The following is a 22110-nucleotide window of genomic DNA, read 5'->3' on the forward strand; positions in this document are numbered from 1 at the left end:
ACACACACACACACACACACACACACACACACACACAGCTTTAACCCTTTGAGGTCTTAAGGTACTTGCATATAAGATAATAACCAAGTGTTCAGAAAGATCTCAGCTCCTTCTGCAACGAGGCGCCTTCATTTAATTTTTTCCCAAACACTGAAAAATTGAAGCCCAGTTTTTTTTTAATTCTTCAAATCTCTTGTGAAAACAAACCTTTACTGATGTGCATGAATTGTTTTATGCTCACGAGGCCGAGTAAACAAAAAATGGGACTGTAACTTGCTATTCTGCACAATACTCATATTGTTTATTTATTTATGTAAGTTTACACCTTTTTGTTCTCTCTTAATTGCACTAAAACTTCATTCATAAGTTGTTGTCTTCACCAGTCTACCTGTGGACATTTAAGTTAAGATTGTTTAATTTAAAATAAGTGCAGATCTATTTGCGGACAACTCAAACAACAGTGTTCAATAAATGTTCAGCAAATGTTACGTTCAGCAATTTTGTGTCTTATTTGTTATTGTTGTTAAATTCTTGTATTTTATCTAAATAAATATCAGCATCGGCCACTGAAAAACTCATATCGGTCGATCATTAATGAGAAATGCCTCAAATGAAAAGTGTCGTCTGTCACTCCAAATCATAGAGGCCTCCTGGCTCCGCCTGTGAGTCACGTTCAAGCTCACTAGAATATGAGTCGACAGATTCCAACAACATTAAATACAAACCATATTTCTACGCTGCATTAACACAAACATATTAACATCGACCTCAGAGGGTTAAAGCTCTGAAACTAACTGCAGCTCTGATGGTGTGATGGTTAACGTCACTTTCACTTTACAACAATGTCTTCAAACATTTTGGTGTTTTGTTTTTTGTTTTTTTTTTAATCAATATATTAAGACATGAATCATGTTTACGTTGAATGAATGAAGCTTATGACAGAAGCACCTTTCCTCCTCAGTCACTCTGGGTGTCACTGACAGTGTCCCGTCTCTCCAGGTTTTTCTTTATGAATGACAGTGATCGACGGTGTGAATCCACCTGCAGATGTGACTCTGCTTTTCTTTGCACATTAAACAGGGGTCGGATCTGGAGGACAGGGGTCCAACATGATGGTGTTTGGGTCACTCACTGTCACAGCACCATAAGATGAGTCAAAGTCCTCATCATCATTAAACCTTTGATATGTTATGTCTGTGTCCTCGCCGTCCCCCATCCGCTCCGGTTTGTGCAGGGACTCCTTCCTGTACATCCTGTAGGCCAGGATGAAGATGCCGGCCTCGGCCGCTTGGAACAAGGCGTACAAGAGCGGGAACATGTACATCCCTCCTATCAGCTGAGGGGGGAAGGCCAGCTTCAGGATGGCGGTGCACAGCTGCACGTTCTGGCACCCGGTCTCCAGGGAGACCGACCGGCGGCAGTTGGGCGGCAGGTCAAAGAGCACGGCCAGACCGTAACCTGCGGCGTAGCCACACAGAGGCATCAGCACCGCCACCACGTAGACAGAGGGCGGGATGGTGGACAGCAGCTCCGGCCCCAGCATCGCTCCGGTCAGGATGAAGAGCGTCAAGAGGGTGACGAGCAGAGACCACAGGGAGGCCTGGGGAGACACGGTAAACAGGATGAAGGTGATTTTCTCTTCACACGCAGCTGTTTTCTACAACAGGACACGTTTTTGATTTCTTCAATTTTATTCTGGTTAAAGGGATTTTTATGTTTTGAGTTTTTCATCGTCTGAACTGAGGCACTGAAAGGAGGGAGTCACGTGTTGTCAAGACTTAAGTGATAAGGTGAAAACTGGGCTGGAACAACACAGGGCTGCACTCAGCTCCTCAGCTGCTTTAAGTTACGGTCTATTAGAGCCCCCCCCCCCCCCCCCCCCATGTGTGGCTTTTATCAGAAACGAGAGGGAGGAGCTCTTCCTGACACAGAGCCTGTGATGTCACTGTTCCTGCCGTCACCCCACCCACCCTCCGTATGGTGACAGGCACAGACAATTACGCAGTGCGCTTTTGCGCAAAGGTGATCCTCAGCCTGTAAGCACAACACTGAATGACTTTAACTGGATTCACTGATTAAACTTATTCACAAACCGGAAAAGTAACTTTGACATTTTGCTCTTGAATTACCTTCAAAACAATGTCGGCCACGCGCGTGTAGCGGTACCTCAGCAGAACTCCTAAACCGATGGGGATGAGAGTGCTGCACAGGGTCAGGATGATGGCCCCGAACGGCATGAGGTTGACCACAGGCGTGTTGATCCAGGCCCGGCTGTAGATCCACAGACACAGCGGCATCAGCACGAGCGCCAACAGAGTGGAGGATATGGTCATGATGATGCTGGGGAGAGGAGAGCAGACACGCGCCGTTAGAGCAGAGCAGGGTGGATCATCAGTGACCATCGGTCTCACAGAAACATCTCACTGAGTAGAAGTTTAGTCAACAGTAAAGTTTTCTACTTTACACCCGCGGGTAACCTGCGGAACCTTTTACGTAAATGATAGTTGGACCTGGTGAAATGATTTTACAGGCTCATCACTGACTACATGTTGTTTCTATGGGTGAGGACGGGAGATGTACCTTAGATTCATCTCCCCGTGCACCAGCAGAGACATGATATTAGACAAGTTTCCTCCCGGGCAGCAGCCACAGAGCAGAACGGCCATCGCTGCCACACCATTCAGAGAGAAGGCTAAAGCCAGCAGGAAGGCCACCAAGGGCATGATCACAAACTGACACACCAGCGCCAGCAGCACCCCGATGGGTCTGCGGATGTGCTCTCCCAGCTGACTGACCTCCACCGTGCAGCCCAGCCCCAGCATCGTGAAGCACAGGACAAGTCCCACAAACACATTGATTCCGTGACTGAGCGGGGAATCCCAGAAGGCGGGCATCAGGTGAGAGGATTCCGTCGGCGGAGCGGCCATAAACTCCGCTCCGGCGCCAGTCCTGAATCCGCTGCCCTCGAGAAAGATGGCACCCCGGGCCACTCCTAATCCAGCCGCGGCTCCATCCTCCGGAGAATCCACAAGTAGCTTCAGAGTGTCCGGCATAAGAAAGTCCATCAAGCCAGCTCTTTGTGCGTCGCCGCCCAACAGGCTGGAGTTCTCCATGGCGCAACAGGAGGACAGAGAGTCTCCGCTGCCGGTCTGTACCTGCAGGAGCTCGTGCGTAAAATGATTCCCCTAGTGGCGCGCTGTCACTAATGAGAAACAGCGGAGGCTCCAGTGGTCAGAGGATGTGATGGTGCCATGGCACTGGAAGTCTTAAAGCGACTCACGGAGTCAGACTGGTGCCACGGATTGGTTCCCTGACAGACGCACATCGCTGGAGGGGAGTCTGCACACGGTCTGCAGCTTCAGCCACAGAGCAACGACCAATCAATAACGCCCAGGCTGCCCTTTTATACTGAGCCCAGATCGGTTTAAGGAGAAAGGTCCTGAAGATATCAATCTAATTATTACATATTGACAGTTTCCCAGTTGGACAATGACACCCAGCCAATCAGAAGCTGCTCTGCCCCTCATGTTCCTGAGCGTTTGGAGAGGAGATGGTCGAAGTGACGCTGTGGTGGAGAAAACTCTGCTCTTCTTTATACTTGTGCAGCAAACTATGAAAATCTGCCTCCACGTTTCTTTTGTCGGCCTCATGTTTCTGACATGAAGCGTGCGCGTGACGTGGCTTCATCTACATCTGTTTCCCACACACACACACACACACACACACATACACATGTATGATTTGTATATGTTCTTACATCAACTGGGATGTTGCCATATATGTTAACTATAAGGAAATATATTATCATCACATATATTCATTCTCTGGATACATAAGTTAATAACATATATGAAATACCCATAGTTAGAATATATATATATATAATGCATTTTTATATGGTATAACATGTTGCAAACATAAATGTGAACAATATATATTTGATTTATAAACGTTTATTAAAACATAAATATGAAATTCTATGTTTATATATATTTTTCTTATTAATTTCTCATTGATTTTAAACATCTCTTCTCACTCTGGGAAAGTGTTTGTTTATAATATCAACATATACTGACCGGCTTTAGGGTGGATATATATTCATGTGACATGTCTACAATATAAACATACAAACATATTTATATGGGTTAGACATACTGTATATGTCAATATATTCAATTATTCCAATTTCTAGTTTTATACTTTTTATATAGTTGGTTTTATTTAACATGTATTTCATATGTGCAGATTCCATGTATATAAATATATTACATTAGTGTGTCTGTATGTTCATGTTGGGTTTAATAAAAGATTAATAATGTGTTGTTGTTGCTCAGTGTCACCAACGTCCAGAACTGATTGTGGACTGAGATAAAAAAATATAACGTGACCATTTTTAATGCACTGTGGAAAAAAGTGTAGAAATCTTTGAGCAGTAGAAACACTCCCGGTGTCCGACACTATCGATCCATTATCCTCTAAATATATCGATGAAGAGTCTGGCTGCTTCCTTAATTGATGAGCCGATTAAATTCTAGTTATGTGTTTAAACAACACATCAAGTTTCACCAAATAGAAATAATAATGCAGTTAATCCTCAGATAACTGATCCTGCTTCAGTCTAACAGACCCCACAGGACTACGGTTCTTCTTCTTCTTCTTCTTCTTCTTCTTCAGGTCAGACAGTGTAAACAGTATCTTGTCTCCTCACAGTAATATATCATCATCACATTCAGTACAGCAGCATCTCTCCTGTGTTAAAGGAGCTTGCTCTGTGGGATTTCAGTATATATCTGTGTGTGTGTGCGTGTGCGTGTGTGTGTGTGTGTGTGCAGAGCTGTGTGCTCAGAGGACGTGAATGCTGTGACGTCACATGTCTTCAGGGCACCGAGGCTGGAGAGGGATGGGACAGTTTGCACCAGTCAGTGACTCAGGCTGTCTCCGGCTCTCTGTCTGCCCCCCCACCCCCCAATAATTAACCAACGAGTGAATCCAACCTTTTCACTGAGTGATTTACGTGTCAGTCTGAGCACAGAGCAGTTTATAGCAGCTGGAAATCCTGCAGTGAAGACCTGAGAGGGACGGACTCGTACACTGAGAGGACAGAGGACAGAGGACTGCACTGAAAGTGTCTCAGGGTTTGTGTCCTGCTCCTCAGTTATGTTCACTCTCTCCTCTGCGCTGACCTCACAGGTTACCCATCCCGTCACTGTCATAATTTAACATCAGTGCATCATTTCATGTTTGAAGTGGTTAGATTCTTCCAGGAAAGCCGGGAAAAAGGTTAAAAGTTGATCTTAGTTTAAGATCTGACATGCAGGATGATGAATGAATGAATGAATGAATGAATGCTGTTCGTCTTTTGCTGTCTCAAAGTAATCCAGTGCTTTTATTATTTTTTAAATCTGCGTGAAGTTAAAAAGAAAAGTGAGAGAAGAGAAGAAGTTTTCAGCTTTTATTTGAAATGTGACTTTACACAGGGAAACTGAATGTCATGTTTGTGGATATAAAAAAAAGCTCAATAACAAAAACTTTCACACAAAAGGTGTGGTATGTCTTTTTGCAACATTCGTTCTAGCTTCCCACTGAATCTGAGCTTTGACAGAGGCACCTCTCTCTTTAATAAATAGTTTCATTTACAGAATGAGCAATTAGTTATAAATATGAAGGCGCATATTAAACTTTTTTTCTTTCTTTTTTTTTTTTTAAAGCAATTATAAATGTTTTGATTCAATTACAAAAAAAACAAACAGGCGAGCAAATCAGTCAAGCAGAAATGCAAAACCGCAAAGAAATTGGCACAAAATGATAAACATACAAAACAAGATGTTCAAACTCAAGTGAAACTTTAAATTATAGGCACTAGTTTTAAGAACACCCAGCACACCAATTACCAGAACAGCTTCCCTAACACTGGCACACCTTTTGATTTATTGTCATAGCACAAGAGGTAAAAGCCAGCCAAAGTTTATTCAACCTGTCGTCTTACTCCAGATATATTTTTCCATTTATTTTCACGGTATGAATGATATACACGGACAAATCTGCGGTGGGAATTTAATGAACAACATCAAAGATTTCTCGGTTACATTGGCTGAATGGGTGAACGGGGATAAAAATATGTGTTTGAGCTCAGGTTTCTTTCTCGACAGATGAGAGTTTGTTTGAGGCGTCAGATATAACTCGCACCTGAACTGAAACTTGACCGATCTAAGCACTTCGATGGAAAAGTATAATCTTGGCAAAGTGTGGTACAAGTCGGGACTGAGGCTGCGGCCGAGGTGTCATCGATCACCCGGTCCCGACTTCACAACAACACCCAAAAAAAAGAAAAAGAAAAAAAGAAGGCTTTGGAGATTTAGCTTGAAATTGAGGTTCAAAAAGTTCATTTTAAACAACTGAATTCTTAAAACAAAATACTGATATGGATGTTTGGACATACACTTCTTTAAATAATTTGAATAAATAATTTCCAAAACAAACTTGTGCATACATTCTGGCTGATTTTACAAGAGGAAAGATTCTTAAATGTCATACCCACACTGAGGTGCTTTCAACTGTTGCAAGACATCAATAATTCTCTAACGTTTACGGGGACAGTTCACCTGCACAGCATCATCATAGAGATCGCTCACCGACATCTGTTGAACACAGAGCATAAAGAGAGAAATGCATGGAAACATTTCAACCTGAGGGAGGTGAAAGAAGAGCGGTGGCAGAGGAGTGGGAGGGAAAGCTGGGCGATGTAGTGATATGACCGTCTGACACATGACTGCAGTCAAACCAAGGCAGGTGACGTGTCCTCTGCTGGCGGAGCTGGAGTCGGGCTGGTTTCTTTGGCATTTTATGGGCTGTTTGCACGACATGCCTGACCCCTCCAGTGCCAGTCCCCACAGAGAAGGATGATGGGACACCATGTGGACACTGTCCTCCCCTTTCCTTTTTCTTTTTCTTTTTTTAAATTCTGATTTGTATATAGTTTAGGGACAGTCTCTCCGTATCTCTCTTCGCTGTAAAAGTTGTCTAGCTAGATAAAGTGCCATGTTGTGATGTCTGCCTCCTTGTGTTGATAGTTTGACTGGAGAGCCCCCTGCTGGCCGCCCTCAGTAACAGCCTTCTCTCCAGTTGTCACCGGCGCCGCCGTAGGTCCGAGGAGCAGGAAGAGACCTGAGGAGATTCCAGGTTTGATGCCTGTTACATTCTGTCTGCACGAACACTTACAGAAGTACAGCATGTTTGTGGTGAAATACACATAATATAATAATATATAAATATAATATATATATATATATACATACCTGCGCACAGGCTGTGCCAGCTTGCTGCGAGGCAGAGGGATGCCCCCTCCCCCTGAAACACTGGGACGGGGGAGGCCACTGCGCGGAGGAGCCAGGGAGCGGGAGGGGGTGGAGGTGGCAGAACCAGGGTTGGGTGTGGCCTTTACCGGCTGCCTCAAGGCGAGCGGGGACGGGGTGGCGGGAGTTCGCAGTTTACTGGGAGAGGGGACTGGAGACAGGCAGAGCAGCATTACAGACGGGTACAACCGGATTGTGTTCATCTTAATGCACGTCTATAGGTTTCAGTCTATCAGTCTAACAGTGAAGTAATGATCAAGAGCACAATGGTATGAGGTAGTTATACACTCAGGTGGCAGTTTATCACGTACACCTGGCTGAAACTAATGCAGTCTAATCCAACAGGCCTGGAATAAATCCTCCTCCACAACGTTATAAAGTTTGTGAACATAAAGTGATTTCATTGAAACCTTCATGGAGGAGGATTTACTGCAGAGCTGGTCTATAAAACTGTAGCTGGATGTACCTAATAAACTTCCAACTGAGTGTAAATATGATGCTTATACACAAAAATCTATTGAACAAATGAAAACATGTCGGTCTTGATTAAAGATATTCATCACAAATTCACAAATGAAGTCAAACCTGTTACAACGAAAGTTTAGAAACTGATAAATTTACTAAAAACTTAATAAATGAATGAATAAGGTCAACTATCAGAGCTGCTGTGATTCTGGATGTGTTGACAGAATGAGGTGATACACACACAGCATATACTAGTGAAAACCGGCAGCACAACATCAATACAACCACGGCGTGGAACCACAATCACAATATTTAAAAAAAAGAAAGAAAAAAAAAAAAAGGTGGAAACCCTCAGTGAATACTCACTGAAATCACCTTCTTCTCCAAAGCAACAGGAGAGTGGGACTAGACAAAGACGAAGACAACAGAGACAGGCCTTAAATCAGAAGAGCTGGGAGGAAGGTGCGGAGGATGGGCGTTCATGTGGCGCCTCTTACCGCCTGTTTGTTATTTCACAAACTGTCACGTCACATGACTCTTGACCAGTGTGAGCACCGACTCCTGCCACGTGGCGAGTGACCTCTTGAGGTCATGGACAGTGATGCTGTTACAGTGAGGCGGGGGGGGGGTTAATAGCATGTTAGACACACGCTGCTGTTACATCTGTAACACCTGGATTAGTGATAGTAGAGGTATTGTGAACACAATACTTCTGCAAAGGATTCTGTGCTGGAATTCATCAGGTTGTAGATAAACAAACTTTATGAGGTACACCTCTACAGTACAACTGATTTATGTCTACAATATGTTATAAACTGCATTATACTGAGTGTTTCTAATAATAAAATAACATAATATTAACGGATTATTAATGTGGCTTATTCATGATCTTTATATATTTCCAATAATGTCACCAAAAGCTGAACTTTGTACAGGTGTACCTAATAAAGTGGCCACTTGGTGTACAGAATATAAACATTTTATATTATTAAAATATAAAAATGGGATGCAGCAAAATATTAATACAAGACAGAAATGACTGTTGTGAGTTTTTACAATGAAGAACAGTGAGTTAATTCATTCGACAGCTAACTTAAACCACACTAACCCAGTTAATTAACCTCAACTAACTCAGACTGTTTAGGGGAAGATGTTGTGAAAATGAAGACCACCGACTTGTTTCTCTGTCAGGTGACTAACAGGGAGATAAAAGCATCACATGACCAGCTGAGTAACGAGGAGGCTGAAGTTTACTCTGGTGAAAAATGTCAACTAAACGCTAATTGTTTTTAAAACTCGATGATGATTCTCGGCTTCCTGTTTAATGTATTTTAAAATATGAGCCAACGACATAAATGCACAAAGACACAGGAGCCCGTCAGGCTGAGGTGGTACTTCCAGTCCAGGTTCAGGCGGCTGTAAGGAAGGACAGAGGAACGACAGGTGTGTTGTTATATAAGCAGGTGGATCTGAGTGACAGTCGTGGACTTTGGAGCAGCAACAGCAAAGAATCGCTGTTTCCACATTACTGAGGCCATAAGACTGATTTTATACTTTTATAGCAACGGCTCGACGCGGTCCTCTGGTGAATCAGCTGTTTACACTGTGAATCTTAAAGCCTGTTAGTGTGGGGACACACCTGTCAACATCTGTCTGACCCTCCCTGCTCTGCCGCCATGTTTTCTTTTTTTTTTTCTTACAAAAGAAAGCGACAAAACTGAAGCTGAAGCTGAAGTCAGAGTTCCCCCAAGTGCATTAATGCACCTTCCTCAGATCCGTTTCAGATCCACACACTGAAGCTACGTCACCGTTTACATCTCCCCTGCATCAGCTGTCTATACTCCCAGTACACAGGTAGCTGCCTGTAGATACAGTACATCATAGATTGTGCATGTGTCTGTGTGTGAGATCGATCTCACAGCCTCCAGCTGGTTCAGGAGCAGGCTGTTACCTCGCAGGGCAGTTGGGCTTTGGAGGTGCTGTTTGGGTTTCGGGGAGGAGCGAGAGGGGGTGGAGTATCTCGGGAGTTGAGCTGCTGCTGGAAAACAGGGACATTTCAACACGGGAGTCAAGACTTGATTCTGCCTGAGATTCACAGCATCACTGGAGAGAGAAAGGAGGCTGTCGAGGCATCCAGAAGCCATACAAGCCAGAGGTGCAGTTTGAGGCCACTAGAGGGCGCTGCAGCCACAGGCAGCTTCATTCAGGGCGGAGGAGCAGCGGTGCCACTGTCAGGTTTAGCAGCCTCAGCACAGTCAGAGGAGAGGAGGCTGGTTTGAGTTTCACATGCGTTTTACAATGAACAGAAGTCAGTGCTCACATGCCGAGTGCAGCCAAAGCTCAGATAAAAAGAATTCATACAATTGCAAAACTGCAGAATTAAACCTTTTTAAGCTTAAGTATAAATATAAAAAATAAATGTATAAAGACTGAGAATATCTGCTGTAACGTATGAGAGGTTCAAAGGATACATGAGCACCGTGTCCCTGAGAGCGCCGGCAGAGACGGGATAAAGGCAGTCACTACATGTTTAACCAGCTGAAACCCTGCCCTTTGACCCCGGCCCTGTCTGTCTGTAGTAACAGAGAGGGATTACTGTTCCTGGATTAAGGACAACACCATTACCTTTATCTCCCATTACAGGATTAAATCAGTTGGCTGATTTGGACAGAAAATGTGAAACAGCGTCGGTGTCACTGAGACGAGGAGTGGATGTGGGTTCTCGGTGTCGCTGGCGCCATGCACTAACTCTGCAGGATGAGAGTGTTTCTTTTGAAGTGAAAAGTTGTGCCAGGATGACGGGAGGAAGGATGCGTGTCAATAAAAGATATTACAACTGAAAATGATCAAAGAGACGAAGAGAGAGGATCCCCGAACACCAAAGCCATGGCAACACAAACAAAGCAACACAGCCCTCATACTGCAGGTGTAGCCGGAGGGATTAACAGAGTTCCCACGCGCAACAACCACCAACAAGAGATTACACAGCCTGTCATGTTGCTGAATGTTCAGTAGACTTAGAGCAAAAACAAATGTTAATATAATGTCATCAGACAGTGATATCAATAATGAATCTGACATTAGTCTGCGACTTACTGAAGCCAAAGATTTGTTCACTACATTTGAGAGTTATTGTGTTTAGCAGTTAAATGGAATCGAACCGACACATGTTGTTTTATACTCACTGGCTGACTGGTTCTGGTGTCGAGGAGAGCCTCCGTTTGGCACTTGCAGGTTGGACTCGCAGCTGCGGCTGTTCTTGACGGGCTCTGGGACCTGGGCTGCCGCCGCCGCCGAGGAGCGCGTGAGGTTGGGAAGACTACGACGCAGCTTTTCTACAAGAGCAGCAAAGGAGAGATTTAGCTCAAAGTTGACAGCATCCGGAGTCGCACAGCGAGCCGCCGAACCTCTGAGCTCTGTTTACCTTCATTCTTCACCACATTGGTCTGCAGGTCGTGCCCGTGGCCCTGCAGCGAGTGGCGAGGCTGCTGCAGGCGGCTGATGATGGGCTGAGGCGAGCCGCGGCTGTGGCTGTAGTCGATGGAACGAGCAGGGGAGCGAGAGCGGGGCGAGTTCCTGGGGGAGGCGCGGGGAGAGTGTCGAGGGGAGGGGCTGAAGCGGCTGGAGGGCAGGTGGAAGGCCGGGTGCACCGCTTCCTCCTCGTCCTCCAGACTGTGCGCATCTAACTCCTGGTCGCTGAAGGTGCTGCGCCGCAACGAGTGGCAGGAAGAACCGGAGCTCCGTCTGGATGCTGTCGCAGCGTAGTCCTGTCTCAAACCTGACGACAAACAGTTCATGAATGAAAACGCTCCGACAGAAACATGGACGACGCGACAGCAGAGGAACGGTGGGACGGGTACTTACTCTCCTCCTGCATCCGCGCCAGTATCTGAACGTCAGTGACGTCGTTGAGTTTGTAGGTCGTGGAGGAGCCCACCGAGTCCTCGTCCATTTCTGAGGTGCTCAGCTCACTGTCCACCGACGACTGTGGACTCACGGCCGGAGGATTCCTCTCTGCCGCTGCGTTTCGCTGGTGTACTGCCGAGGAAATCATCCGCAACACATATTCAACAACAACAACAACAACAACAACAACAGATTTTCAGTGATGGTTACTGAACCGCCGAGAGTCCCATACCTGCGTTCCCAGGCATTAGCTGCTGTCTGACGATGGGCACTCTGCTGGGGGTGGAGGAGGGGGAGTTGAAGCCACTGCTGTAAGGGCTGTTGGCTGCGTTTGTGCTGTACGGGCTTCCGTAACCCTGCTGGTTGTAGGGGCTTCCATACAGGCTCCTGCGCTTGTTGGCTGCAGAGTCACAAACAAAACAACATCATTTCAGTTTTGTACAAAGAGTTAGAAGCTGATTAAAGTCAATGTGCAGCTCATTTTACATCTTGATTTATACATGGCAGCACTAACATTCATGTAGATAGATAGATAGATAGATAGATAGATAGATAATTATTGAGTCATCACATATATATAATTTGATATTTTCCTGACCTGCTTTCTNATAGATAGATAGATAGATAGATAGATAGATAGATAGATAGATAGATAGATAGATAGATAGATAGATAGATAGATAGATAATTATTGAGTCATCACATATATATAATTTGATATTTTCCTGACCTGCTTTCTAACAGATCAGTGTCACATTGTTCTGATGAGCAGAGTTGAAGCTTTCAGCAGAGTTTCTTCTGAAATGTGAATCTTTGACTAATGGATTAGTTATTGAAAAATCAGTCAGATCATTTCTCCAGTATTACTGTTCTTACACTGATGGATTTGATATTACAGCCTGTCCTTATTTGCTTTGTGTTGACTAGTCATTAGTCAACACAGCAGTTGACGTACTGCATCTTTACCCTGGAGCTCATGAAAACCCTGACGAAGCCCGCCGGCCGTCCCCGCAGCAGAGTTTCCTGAGAGCCAGCAGCTTTATGAAAGCTCTGCAGTGTGCGGCCGGTCTGCTCTGGGTTTCTTTCACCGTATGCTGATTGTGGGCCTAACAGAGAGTTCCTGCATCATTAGCTGGGAAAAAAAAAACTTAACAATACACGCCATTCAAATCCATACGCGCAGTCAATGAGCGCACAAAGCTGTTCTCTGTGCGGCCCAGGGAAGCAGCAGCCAGAGGCTCCGGTCTACAGAGTCCTCGGTCTCGATCATGAGATCAGACCCGGTCACTGGGGCGGTCTGGTGGTTGGGATGGTTAGCGTATCCGAGTGCACTCATTTACCCATCCCTCTGTTCCTCTTCTCCTCTCTCGGACTGGATGTGTTTACACAGCTGGGTGGTGGTGACGGGGAAGGAGCCTTTTAAGATCAACTACCTCCTCTTTCCACATAGCTCCCTTCCACCCTCTCCCTCTCCCTGCTGCTCTGCACTCTGTCCTCCTGCATTATTAAGGAAACTCCACCACGTCCGACCCGGTGCCGTCCGCACGGATCAGCTACTGAGGAATGTCAACAACCCTGCAACATGTAGCTCGGTAACACTGAGCACTCGGTTTTCCACCGAAGCACAGACAGGTCAACGCACTGACACGGTTCACCTGCTGAAACGAACCTGGAATATTACACACAGTGGAGATTACACTGAAAGAACAGAGCGGTCAGAAGCTCGTCTGTGTTCTTGTGGCTGAAGAAACAAACAGGAATCATCCGTGTGTCCGTCTCTGTACGATGAAGCACAGGAATCACGTCACGAACACACACTGTCACTAGAAAGAGACACAGGCCTGGTCTGTTGGGATCTGCAGCTCAGGGACCAACCGAAATAGAGTGTCCTCAAATCCTCATGTCCTCAAACAAAGAGAGAAGTCAAAAGACGAGAAAGGAACTGCTCTTCCTATCCAATGTGATTGATGTCATTTCTATTCAATGTGATATGAAACTGTATTAAGAGGATTTTCTGTCTTGGCGTTGGAGCCTGTGGAAACTTGAGGCCAGTTTCCACAGGCTCCAACGCCAAGACAGAAAAACAAAAACTAAATGAGCCAGCACACAACATCCTGATAGAAAATGAACGCCTGTAGGGCTTAAATGTTGAGGAAGAAACTGAAGGCAAAGCTTGACATTGAGGTCTTATTTCGATATAAAAAAAACAAACAAAATACAACAAAGAAAAATAAGTGTCTCAAACAGCTGCAGAGTGCTTCAAGCATATCACAAGAGAGGAGCAAATAGAGAAGCTTTTATAAGTGAGAGAGATCAACACCACGAAAGGAGAAAAAGGGATAGAGCTGGAAGAGACAGGCAAGGAGGAGGTGAAGGGTGAGGAAGAACTGGGGCAGGTCAGCTGTGTGACAGTGGGAAACTGGAGTCTTGTGTGTGCGGTGGATCGACAGCTGCCTCTAAGCAGCACTATGCAAAACACACAGTTTAATTGTTCGGGCCTGGCAACACATGTTTTGACTGCTTATCAGGACTGAAATGAATCAAGTAGTGCAGTCGACTCAGGCGACTATCTCGCAGCCGTCTCCTCCCTGCTATTAGTTACATAACAGAGACACGTCATCTGGGGATATGATTTTAACAGCGTGTGTGTGGAGACAAAAGGCTCGCTCTCTGTCGACACTAAAACTTACGGCCATGTTTAAAGTATGTGCTCGTCCTGTATGAGCGTGCGCTCAGACCGACACGGGCGTAAATGTTTAGACACGCAACACGTCATATATGTCATAACTTAGGACATGAGGGAGTCTTCACTTTTTCTTTTTTCCTTTCTTTGAAATTTCTTTGACACAAACTTAACAAAAAAAAAAAAAAAAAAACGCCATGGCAACAGGGTTTCCACGCTCCTGTTAGAGACCGGGTGCGAAGGAGAGGAGCCGGGGGCCATGAGGGTGTGTCAGCGATGAGTCTGTCATTCACTCACAGTCATGAATAATCTCAGAATTTAGAGCTGAGGATTTGCCAAAGGCTTTCTGTGTGCTCTTCTTTTCTTTTTTTACAGAAATCTTTACCAGTGCTTTAACTTTGATGCTTAATTTATTCACTTTAAATGTTTCAACCACACGGCCAGTGGATCGTAAGACTTTATAAAAGGATTTTAGTTGTTCTGTCTTCTTGCAAGTGATGACACCATCAGTGCCAACTGAGGAGAGGAGTGAGAGGAGTGGGGAGTGGGGGGGGAGTGGGGGTGGTATCAGGCCCATGGAGGGTGACGTTATCCTCCTTCCACACCTACAGCGATGATATCACCACTTATGATCATGCCTCCATAAACGCCGCTCCAGTGGCCAGTTATTTGTAGTGTTAGTCAGCTGCTACACAGATCGGGGTGTGTCGTTTACAAAGGGTCACTTCAGGTGACAACGCTTTGTTCACCAGTCGTCATAAAGTCCGGCCCATTACAGGGGGACAGAGTCAAAAACTTTTTTTTTGAATTACATATTTGTGATTTCAATGTGATCTACCATCTAAAGCTTCAAAGCGTCTCTGAACGTAGCAGATGTTCATTATGAAAATTTGATCTGTGAAAAACATGTGAGGGGAAAAAAAAAAAGGTGTGATACTCAAGATAATTAAAGCAGCCGATATGAAAAGATCTCAGTATCTTTGAATGAGGAGATGTGTGTTTGTTCTGGCACAACAGAGCACCCCCCCCCCCCCCCCCCGTGCAACCTTCAGCAAGTAATTGCCCAACATGATCTAACTGTCACATGGGCATACCGTGGTCAAAACGGGAATGACCCCTCTCAGTTTAGCCGCGAGGCTTGGAGGCCCGTCCTCCTCACTGACGGACCACCTATAATTAGTGGAAGACCAGAACTACGCAGCTCCTTGTCATTCCCAACCAGATAAAATCCAACTGCACACTGAGGCTGAGAATGTGCCGCGTCAGAAAGAAGGAAAACTTACCACAGATGTAAACATGAATAAGTTAATACTGCACGTGTGCGTCTCAGCACCGAGGTGTAATCCTATGGCACAAAAATGATAAATATTTTGCATATCCCATGGTGAAGTATAAATTATGCATTTCCTTTCACACACATTGCTGCAACAAAAGAGAACAACTGGGTCCCTCTCACATATTAATCTGTAATATCACATTGATATCACAACAAGACTCCCTGAAGTACACACGCGTATTCTCACAAACCGTGGTGCCTTCACTGACCTGTGACTGCAGGTCATTGTGTCATTGATTTGTTTCTCAGGTGACACGACCTCATGTCTTATCTGTCTGCCAGGTAGACTACAGACCACAGGTACATGTGTGGAGGTCAGCTTCCCGTTAGAATAATAAGGGAAGCTGAACTACACAAGAGAACAAGTACGATGAGTCATTAACCGTCTGTGCTTTGTTTCTAAATTGCATTTAAATAAATCTATTCTTTATATGTTTTTCTTATAAATACATTTCTTGTGCTTCAACAGTCAGTTAAAGGACATTGTAAGGTTATTATAGAAGCTCACTCCGATATATGAGAACAACCTCTTATCTGTTCAGTAAGAAGAGCTATTATGAATGAGCTCTACTTTGACGGATCAATAATTACACTTTTGCTTTATATACAACAGCTGACCTGTACATAATGTCACCACCTGACTAACAAACAGCCTGTAGAAAATCGCTGCTGCTTCACTATATTTCTGTGCCTCTACATGTGTGTCAGGAAAAAGGAACTTCATTGGTTTATTGTCATTGTTATCAGCAAGTGAATTACTTTATCAATACAGATGAAGAGCACTAATGACTGATATTATGCAATTAGAAAAATGGGTAGATAACAGCAGGCTAACAGCAGGAAACTGTAGTAGACTTTAAACAAAACAACCAGAATTAAAGTCTCCAGAAAGATTTCTTGGTTACGTGTCAGCAGCGAGACAGTGAATCCATCCTAACTCCAGCGGTTTGCAGCTTGACCTTTAACATCACAAAAGACGGATTCATTTTGTTTTCATGTTTACCTGACATGGTGAGGTCCAGTCTGTGAATGAGGGAGCGCTTGGCTGATTCCATCTCAGGACTGGGGTTGTCAAGAGCTTGGCGGCACCACACAATAGGACTCAAGGCTTTTTGCAGGGGACTGTTCAGTTTCGTCTCGTAGAGCCTTGGGGGAAAAAAACAAAACAAAACAACAGTGGACAAATTTGACTCAGTATATTGCAAGTACATAAAAGCAATACCAGCAATCAATACACAACATCTTCCTCGTCTGGTAATGGCCGACCGTTACACCTATCACACCTCATATGTGATGTGACCTGATAGCGCGAAGAGGAAATGAGATTGAGGGGGACAACAAGTGTTTGGATGGGGTTTTATCACAGACTGCTGCAGTGGCAATGACACTGCAGCAGAGAGGCATTTACGTGGCTGTGACTCTCTGTTTTAATCCAGATCTGTTTCATGCTTAAGTGTTTGAAATCTTTGGGCTTATTAATTATTTAAGATTCTGCTACAAATACTACCAGTACCAGGAACAGTTCTTCAAATTTATCAATATAATCCTGACTCTTATGTGTTGATTTGTGCAGAATCCAGTGTTCTGTATCTCTGGGGGGGTGGGGGGGGTCTCCATTAGCAATGAGGAAATAACAACTTCAAGCTCCTGCTGCAGGAAAAATTCAAGAATGAACAACTGTCACCAAATCCTCTGGAAAAAGCCACCGGGTCCAGCACCAAGTCAGCTGCATTGACTGAAACTGTCAAACGCTCTTAATATTGACGGGAAAACATCAAAGTATAAAATAAAGACACGCAGCAACTGAATGGTCCACTTCTCTCTGTTTGTCAGTTCAACAAGTAATACAAATGTGTGTTTATTCTTTAACCTTTTCAGAAGAGAAGACAAGAGAAGACAAGAGAAGAGTTTCCACTCAGAAGAGGAATCTGAGTCAGCAGCTGTCAGCTCTGTTGCAGCCATAGAGGAAGTCTTTCATGATGAAAGCGGCAACATTACGGCAAAAGGCAAGCGCAGTAACACAGGCCTGAAACCTTGGGCTGCACACTTTCATTGTTTATCAACACAGCGACCACCATTCACATTTTACTTCAGCACATAGTACAGATCTTTGAGACTACTGTAGCAAACACTCAAATAATTACAGACAGCAGTCTCACTTCAGCTGCTGTGCCAGATAATTTTAATCACGCAACCACTGATCAACAATATCCAATCTGGACACTCCAATCCAATCTCCATACTCTTGTTTTTTCAAACAATTCGGAGAATGTTGTTCTAATAAAATAGAAATCTTTTCAGACACACATTGCATTGTTAACATGTTCCAGTCTGGTTTTAAAGCCCTTCATAGCACTGAATCCGCCGGGCTTTTAGATCTCACTTAGTAGACTATAGTCGCCTGGAGCATTGTGTTGGCATTGAGGACACTGCTCTGGAGTGGTTCAGGTCTTACTTGTCTGACAGACGTTTTCCTGTCAGCCTTGGTGACTCTGTACTCTCCTCAGCGCCTCTCTCTTGTGGAGTCCCTCAGGGTTCTATTCTAAGGCCAATCCTATTTTCCCAGTACATGCTCCCTTCAGGGTCCAATCTTACTAAATATGGCATCTCATTCCACTGCTACGCAGATGACACTAAGATTTACCTGCCTTAGAAACAGAAAGAACTCTTTAACTCCTATAACCATTACACGTCAACTTAGGTGGCCACACTTTTTTAAAACTTTAATGAGAGTAAAACTGGCCCCTGATAATTTGGACCCAGTGGTGCCAGTGAGATCCGTCATATAAACCTGAGTTCCCTGGAACCACATGTACACCCCACTGTAAAGAATCTGGCTGTGATGATGGACAGTGATTTTAAAATTCACATAAATTCAGTGATTAAAATCTAGCTTTTTTTCCAGCTGAGGCTCTTATTTCGTAGTACTACTTAGTCCTTCGTAGTACTTAATACTTACACCAAGGTTTCTTACTGCACTGAAGCTTTAGTGTTGTCCCTGAATTGTAAGTGGCTTTGGATAAAAGCGTCTGCCAAATGAGTAAATGTAAATGTAAAGCTAAATCGTTTTTTATCATTTAATGATTTTGAAGGGGTTGAACATGCTTTTATCTCGTCCTGACTCGACTGCTGACCCTTTATGTTGCTGTTAGCAAGGCCTCCCTCTCGCTCTTGCAGAATGCTGCAGCTTAGATTCAAACAGGAACACACAAGTGAGAGCACATTTATTTCCCCTGTACTTTTTTTTTTTACTGGCTCCCGGTATGTTTTAGGGTTTGTATTAAGATTTTATTGTTAGAAACAGCCTCTCTCTCTCTGACCTTTTAAAACAACGCATCCCCTTAGGATCACTCAGGACCGCTGAACAGTTGCATCTGGTTGTCCTTCACAGTTAAAGCCCCCAAACTCTGGGATGAGTTGTCTCTTCCTGTTAGGCTGGCCTCTACACTGCCTGTCTTAAAACAACTTATTGTTTTTATTATGTCACTGTCTTTTTATGTTTGTGTCTGTTTTGTTGTTTTATGTTTTTTGCTATTTTGATGGTACAGCACTTTCTTCAACTGTAGTTTATGTTTGTTTGTGAAATGTGCTTCATTTATCTACAGACGTGACACTCCTCTGACGACTCTGAAACAAAGATATGTGTCAAGTCCACATGCGGTAGAAAGAGTGCGACAAGCATCTATTGATAGGCCGGAGCGCTGCAGGAGCGGGCAGCATTTTAAATCCAGTCTGAGGCTAATTCAGGGATTACAGGAGTCTATGACAGGAGCTGGCGAGAGCAGGGCACTACAGAGTAATCCCAGATATCAATCTGATCCAGAGGGCTGACAAACAGCCAGGGCATAATGAGACTGGCTCTGTTGGGCATGAGTGAGCAATGTCTGAAAGTAGTCTGATGTCAAAGGCTGAGTAGCTGGCAGAGGCACACTGCTGCAGGCAACGGAGGAAAGACTTGGAACAATGGGTAGATCAAATAACAAACACTTCATGAGAAAGGATTCATAAAATACATAGTGATTCGCAGCAGCAAAGACAACCCTCTTTCTCTTTCCTGTGAGCTAGTTTCAGCTTTAAACCACTATTCTTCTTTGTTTTCCGTACATACTCATTGTATTTAGAGACCGTCTAACTTGTTATCCAACACACACCTACAGCTTGGACACAGATGATCTCACTAAACGCTGACTGCCAGATATCCTTTACTGTTGTCAAAGCCTGTGTGCTGGCATTCAACCAAATATGATCGGTAGTAGCTTTAGCCATTGTGTTGCAGAAGGAGCCGTGCCCTAACGTTGCTTATTACAGTGTCATTATCATAGGAGATGCCAATCAAGTAAACTCTTCCTGACAAGGCAAGATAACAAGCACCATCCACTCAGGAAGGCATATCACTACATTTCCATCCTAACGGACCTTCTGTAAACCCATCTACCAAGTCTCCATGACTGACATCGGCTGCGTTGGGAAGACTAATCTTAGTGTGTCTGCCTCTCCAGGATTTCCTTGAATTTGGGAACGAGAGGAAGAGATTTAGACAAATCCGAAGACTACACTTCATAAGTGTGTTTATGCAACTTTAAGAACCACACATGCTCAGAACTGGAGGAAATAATACCAACACAATGTAGTGGAAGGAAGATCACAAGAGGAGTACGGACGGACATGTGCACTATCAGGATAACTGTGATCACCAGCAGGCCTGTATGATCGCCCTCGTCCACATGACCATTTTCTCTGTTATTAACGGCCATTGTTGTTTGTAATCCCTGCAAACACAGTGATAAGCTTCATGACACTGACACAGCTTTTATTCCTGCGTGATGAGCTGAACCGTCCTGTTTCTCATCTCTTGCCTTTTTCTCACTTCGTGCTGCAGAGCAACTTGTAGCTTGTGTGCCAACTGGTGTGCTAAAAGAGAGAGAGGGGGGGGGATTCAGAGGAGGAGTATAACCATGGCTACCTCTCCCACATGGCTGCTGGGCAGGAAAAAACAACTTTCGTTTCTCTGCTGCAAGACACTGATCTCCTGCCACAGCAAGCCAATGACAAGCCAAGCAATCTGCCACATCACAACCCCCCCCCCCCAAAAAACGGTTCAACAGATGATCGAGAGGGACCTGACAGCTGAGAGCATGAGCCCCCCTCGGAGGCCTACTGATCAGTCCCACAAACAAACGCACTATCTGTGAGGTGAAGGGGTTTGTGTGCTCTGACAGTCTTAAACAAAGCATGTCTACAATGGTCGTACAGTCACAGAAGGGCATGGCATCGCCCACACGACTTGCCAAACGACATCATTCAAGTCAGCGATCCACAATGAGGCTCCTTCAGTGCAGATGACTTCACATCTCAAGCTCTACTAGGAAGGACTGTTTATGCCAGGCGTTTGTCATGGTAGCTAATGTGCAAGAGCAGCTGTGCCCGGGCAATTAAAGCTGTCAGCCCGCACCGAAGACAGAGAGAGAGAGAGAGACACAACACACCTCCCAAAGACAAGCCTGTCAAGTCACTCACCAGCTGTCCTCCTCCTCGTTTAAACAATCCATGTCTTCCAGGTCTAAGATTTCCACTTCGTCCAGGATCGATGTTTCGCCTTCGTCCGCGTAGCTCCCGGCGGTGTCTGAGTAAAGTGAGTTCATGCTCGACACGGAGGTGGCAGCCGATGCCCCCTCACATTCATACGCCCTCCTGAAGCTGATGCCGTCGTAGGACAGTCTGGGGCTCAGGCAGCGGTTGTTCTCCAGGAGCCCACCGTAGCCTCCCGTTCCGACGAACCCCACCCCAGGGAAGCCGGCCAGCCCGGCTGCCATCCCCGCTGACAGGGACGACGAGTCGTATCCGGCGCTGAGTGGTCTGTGGTTCGCTGACATCGCTCCGGACGAGGACAACATCGTGGACCGGCTCCGGAGCTGCTCGTTTTGCTGTTCGAGCTTCTTCACCAAGTCCTGGAGCTTCCGCACCTCCAAGTCCGCGTTGATATTTGAGTTGATATCCTCCATGGTGGCTCCTCAGCCCCAGCGAAAAATATGCAGTGGTCTGTGGTGTTTTCAGCCCTTTTCTTTCGCCGACGGTCTCTTTGTTTCTTCCTCACTTCAGTTTCACCTCCGCGTTAAAAGAAGAAGACACTTCGGTGTTCCGCTGACTTACGAAGCTCAACACCGTCATCTTCTCCGGTTATTCGAGCTCACGGGCAGGGTCGAGGCCATTTTCATAATACTCGTCACCAACTGTGAAAGACCAACAGGCGGCGGATGACACACGTCACCGCGTTCGGGTATCGGGTATCGGGAGCGAGCACGTAACCAACACCTATTTGCGCGCGCACAGATATCCACTCTGGCGGTACAAACGCGTTTATTTTAATT

The 22110-nt window shown here is 45.0% G+C and overlaps 2 protein-coding genes across 5 annotated transcripts; both read right to left on the bottom strand.

The window, feature by feature from the left end:
- Nucleotides 1–1072: 1072 nt before the first annotated feature.
- On the bottom strand, nt 1073–2837 carry slc10a4 (solute carrier family 10 member 4). The gene is made up of 3 exons (XM_022751520.1): nt 2581–2837; nt 2130–2340; nt 1073–1600 (listed from the first exon to the last, which is right to left on the bottom strand). Exons 1-3 carry the CDS (start codon nt 2820–2822, stop codon nt 1073–1075), a joined length of 981 nt encoding a protein of 326 aa, XP_022607241.1. The 5' UTR covers nt 2823–2837.
- Nucleotides 2838–5438: 2601 nt separating this feature from the next.
- Nucleotides 5439–21951, bottom strand: slain2 (SLAIN motif family member 2). 4 transcript variants are annotated; one of them, XM_022751543.1, is made up of 10 exons: nt 21260–21951; nt 16746–16888; nt 11956–12123; nt 11682–11855; nt 11242–11595; nt 11003–11152; nt 9769–9852; nt 8184–8222; nt 7296–7503; nt 5439–7164 (listed from the first exon to the last, which is right to left on the bottom strand). In XM_022751543.1, exons 1-10 carry the CDS (start codon nt 21742–21744, stop codon nt 7101–7103), a joined length of 1869 nt encoding a protein of 622 aa, XP_022607264.1. In that variant the 5' UTR covers nt 21745–21951; the 3' UTR covers nt 5439–7100. The 4 variants fall into 4 exon arrangements, with proteins under 4 accessions (XP_022607264.1, XP_022607263.1, XP_022607266.1 ...); XM_022751542.1 differs by having other exon boundaries at nt 9769–9855; XM_022751545.1 differs by lacking the exon at nt 8184–8222 and having other exon boundaries at nt 9769–9855.
- Nucleotides 21952–22110: the final 159 nt, after the last annotated feature.

The sequence above is a fragment of the Seriola dumerili genome, unplaced genomic scaffold (assembly GCF_002260705.1).
Source record: "Seriola dumerili isolate Sdu_G_001 unplaced genomic scaffold, Sdu_1.0 BDQW01000155.1, whole genome shotgun sequence".
Taxonomy (NCBI): Eukaryota; Metazoa; Chordata; class Actinopteri; order Carangiformes; family Carangidae; genus Seriola; species Seriola dumerili.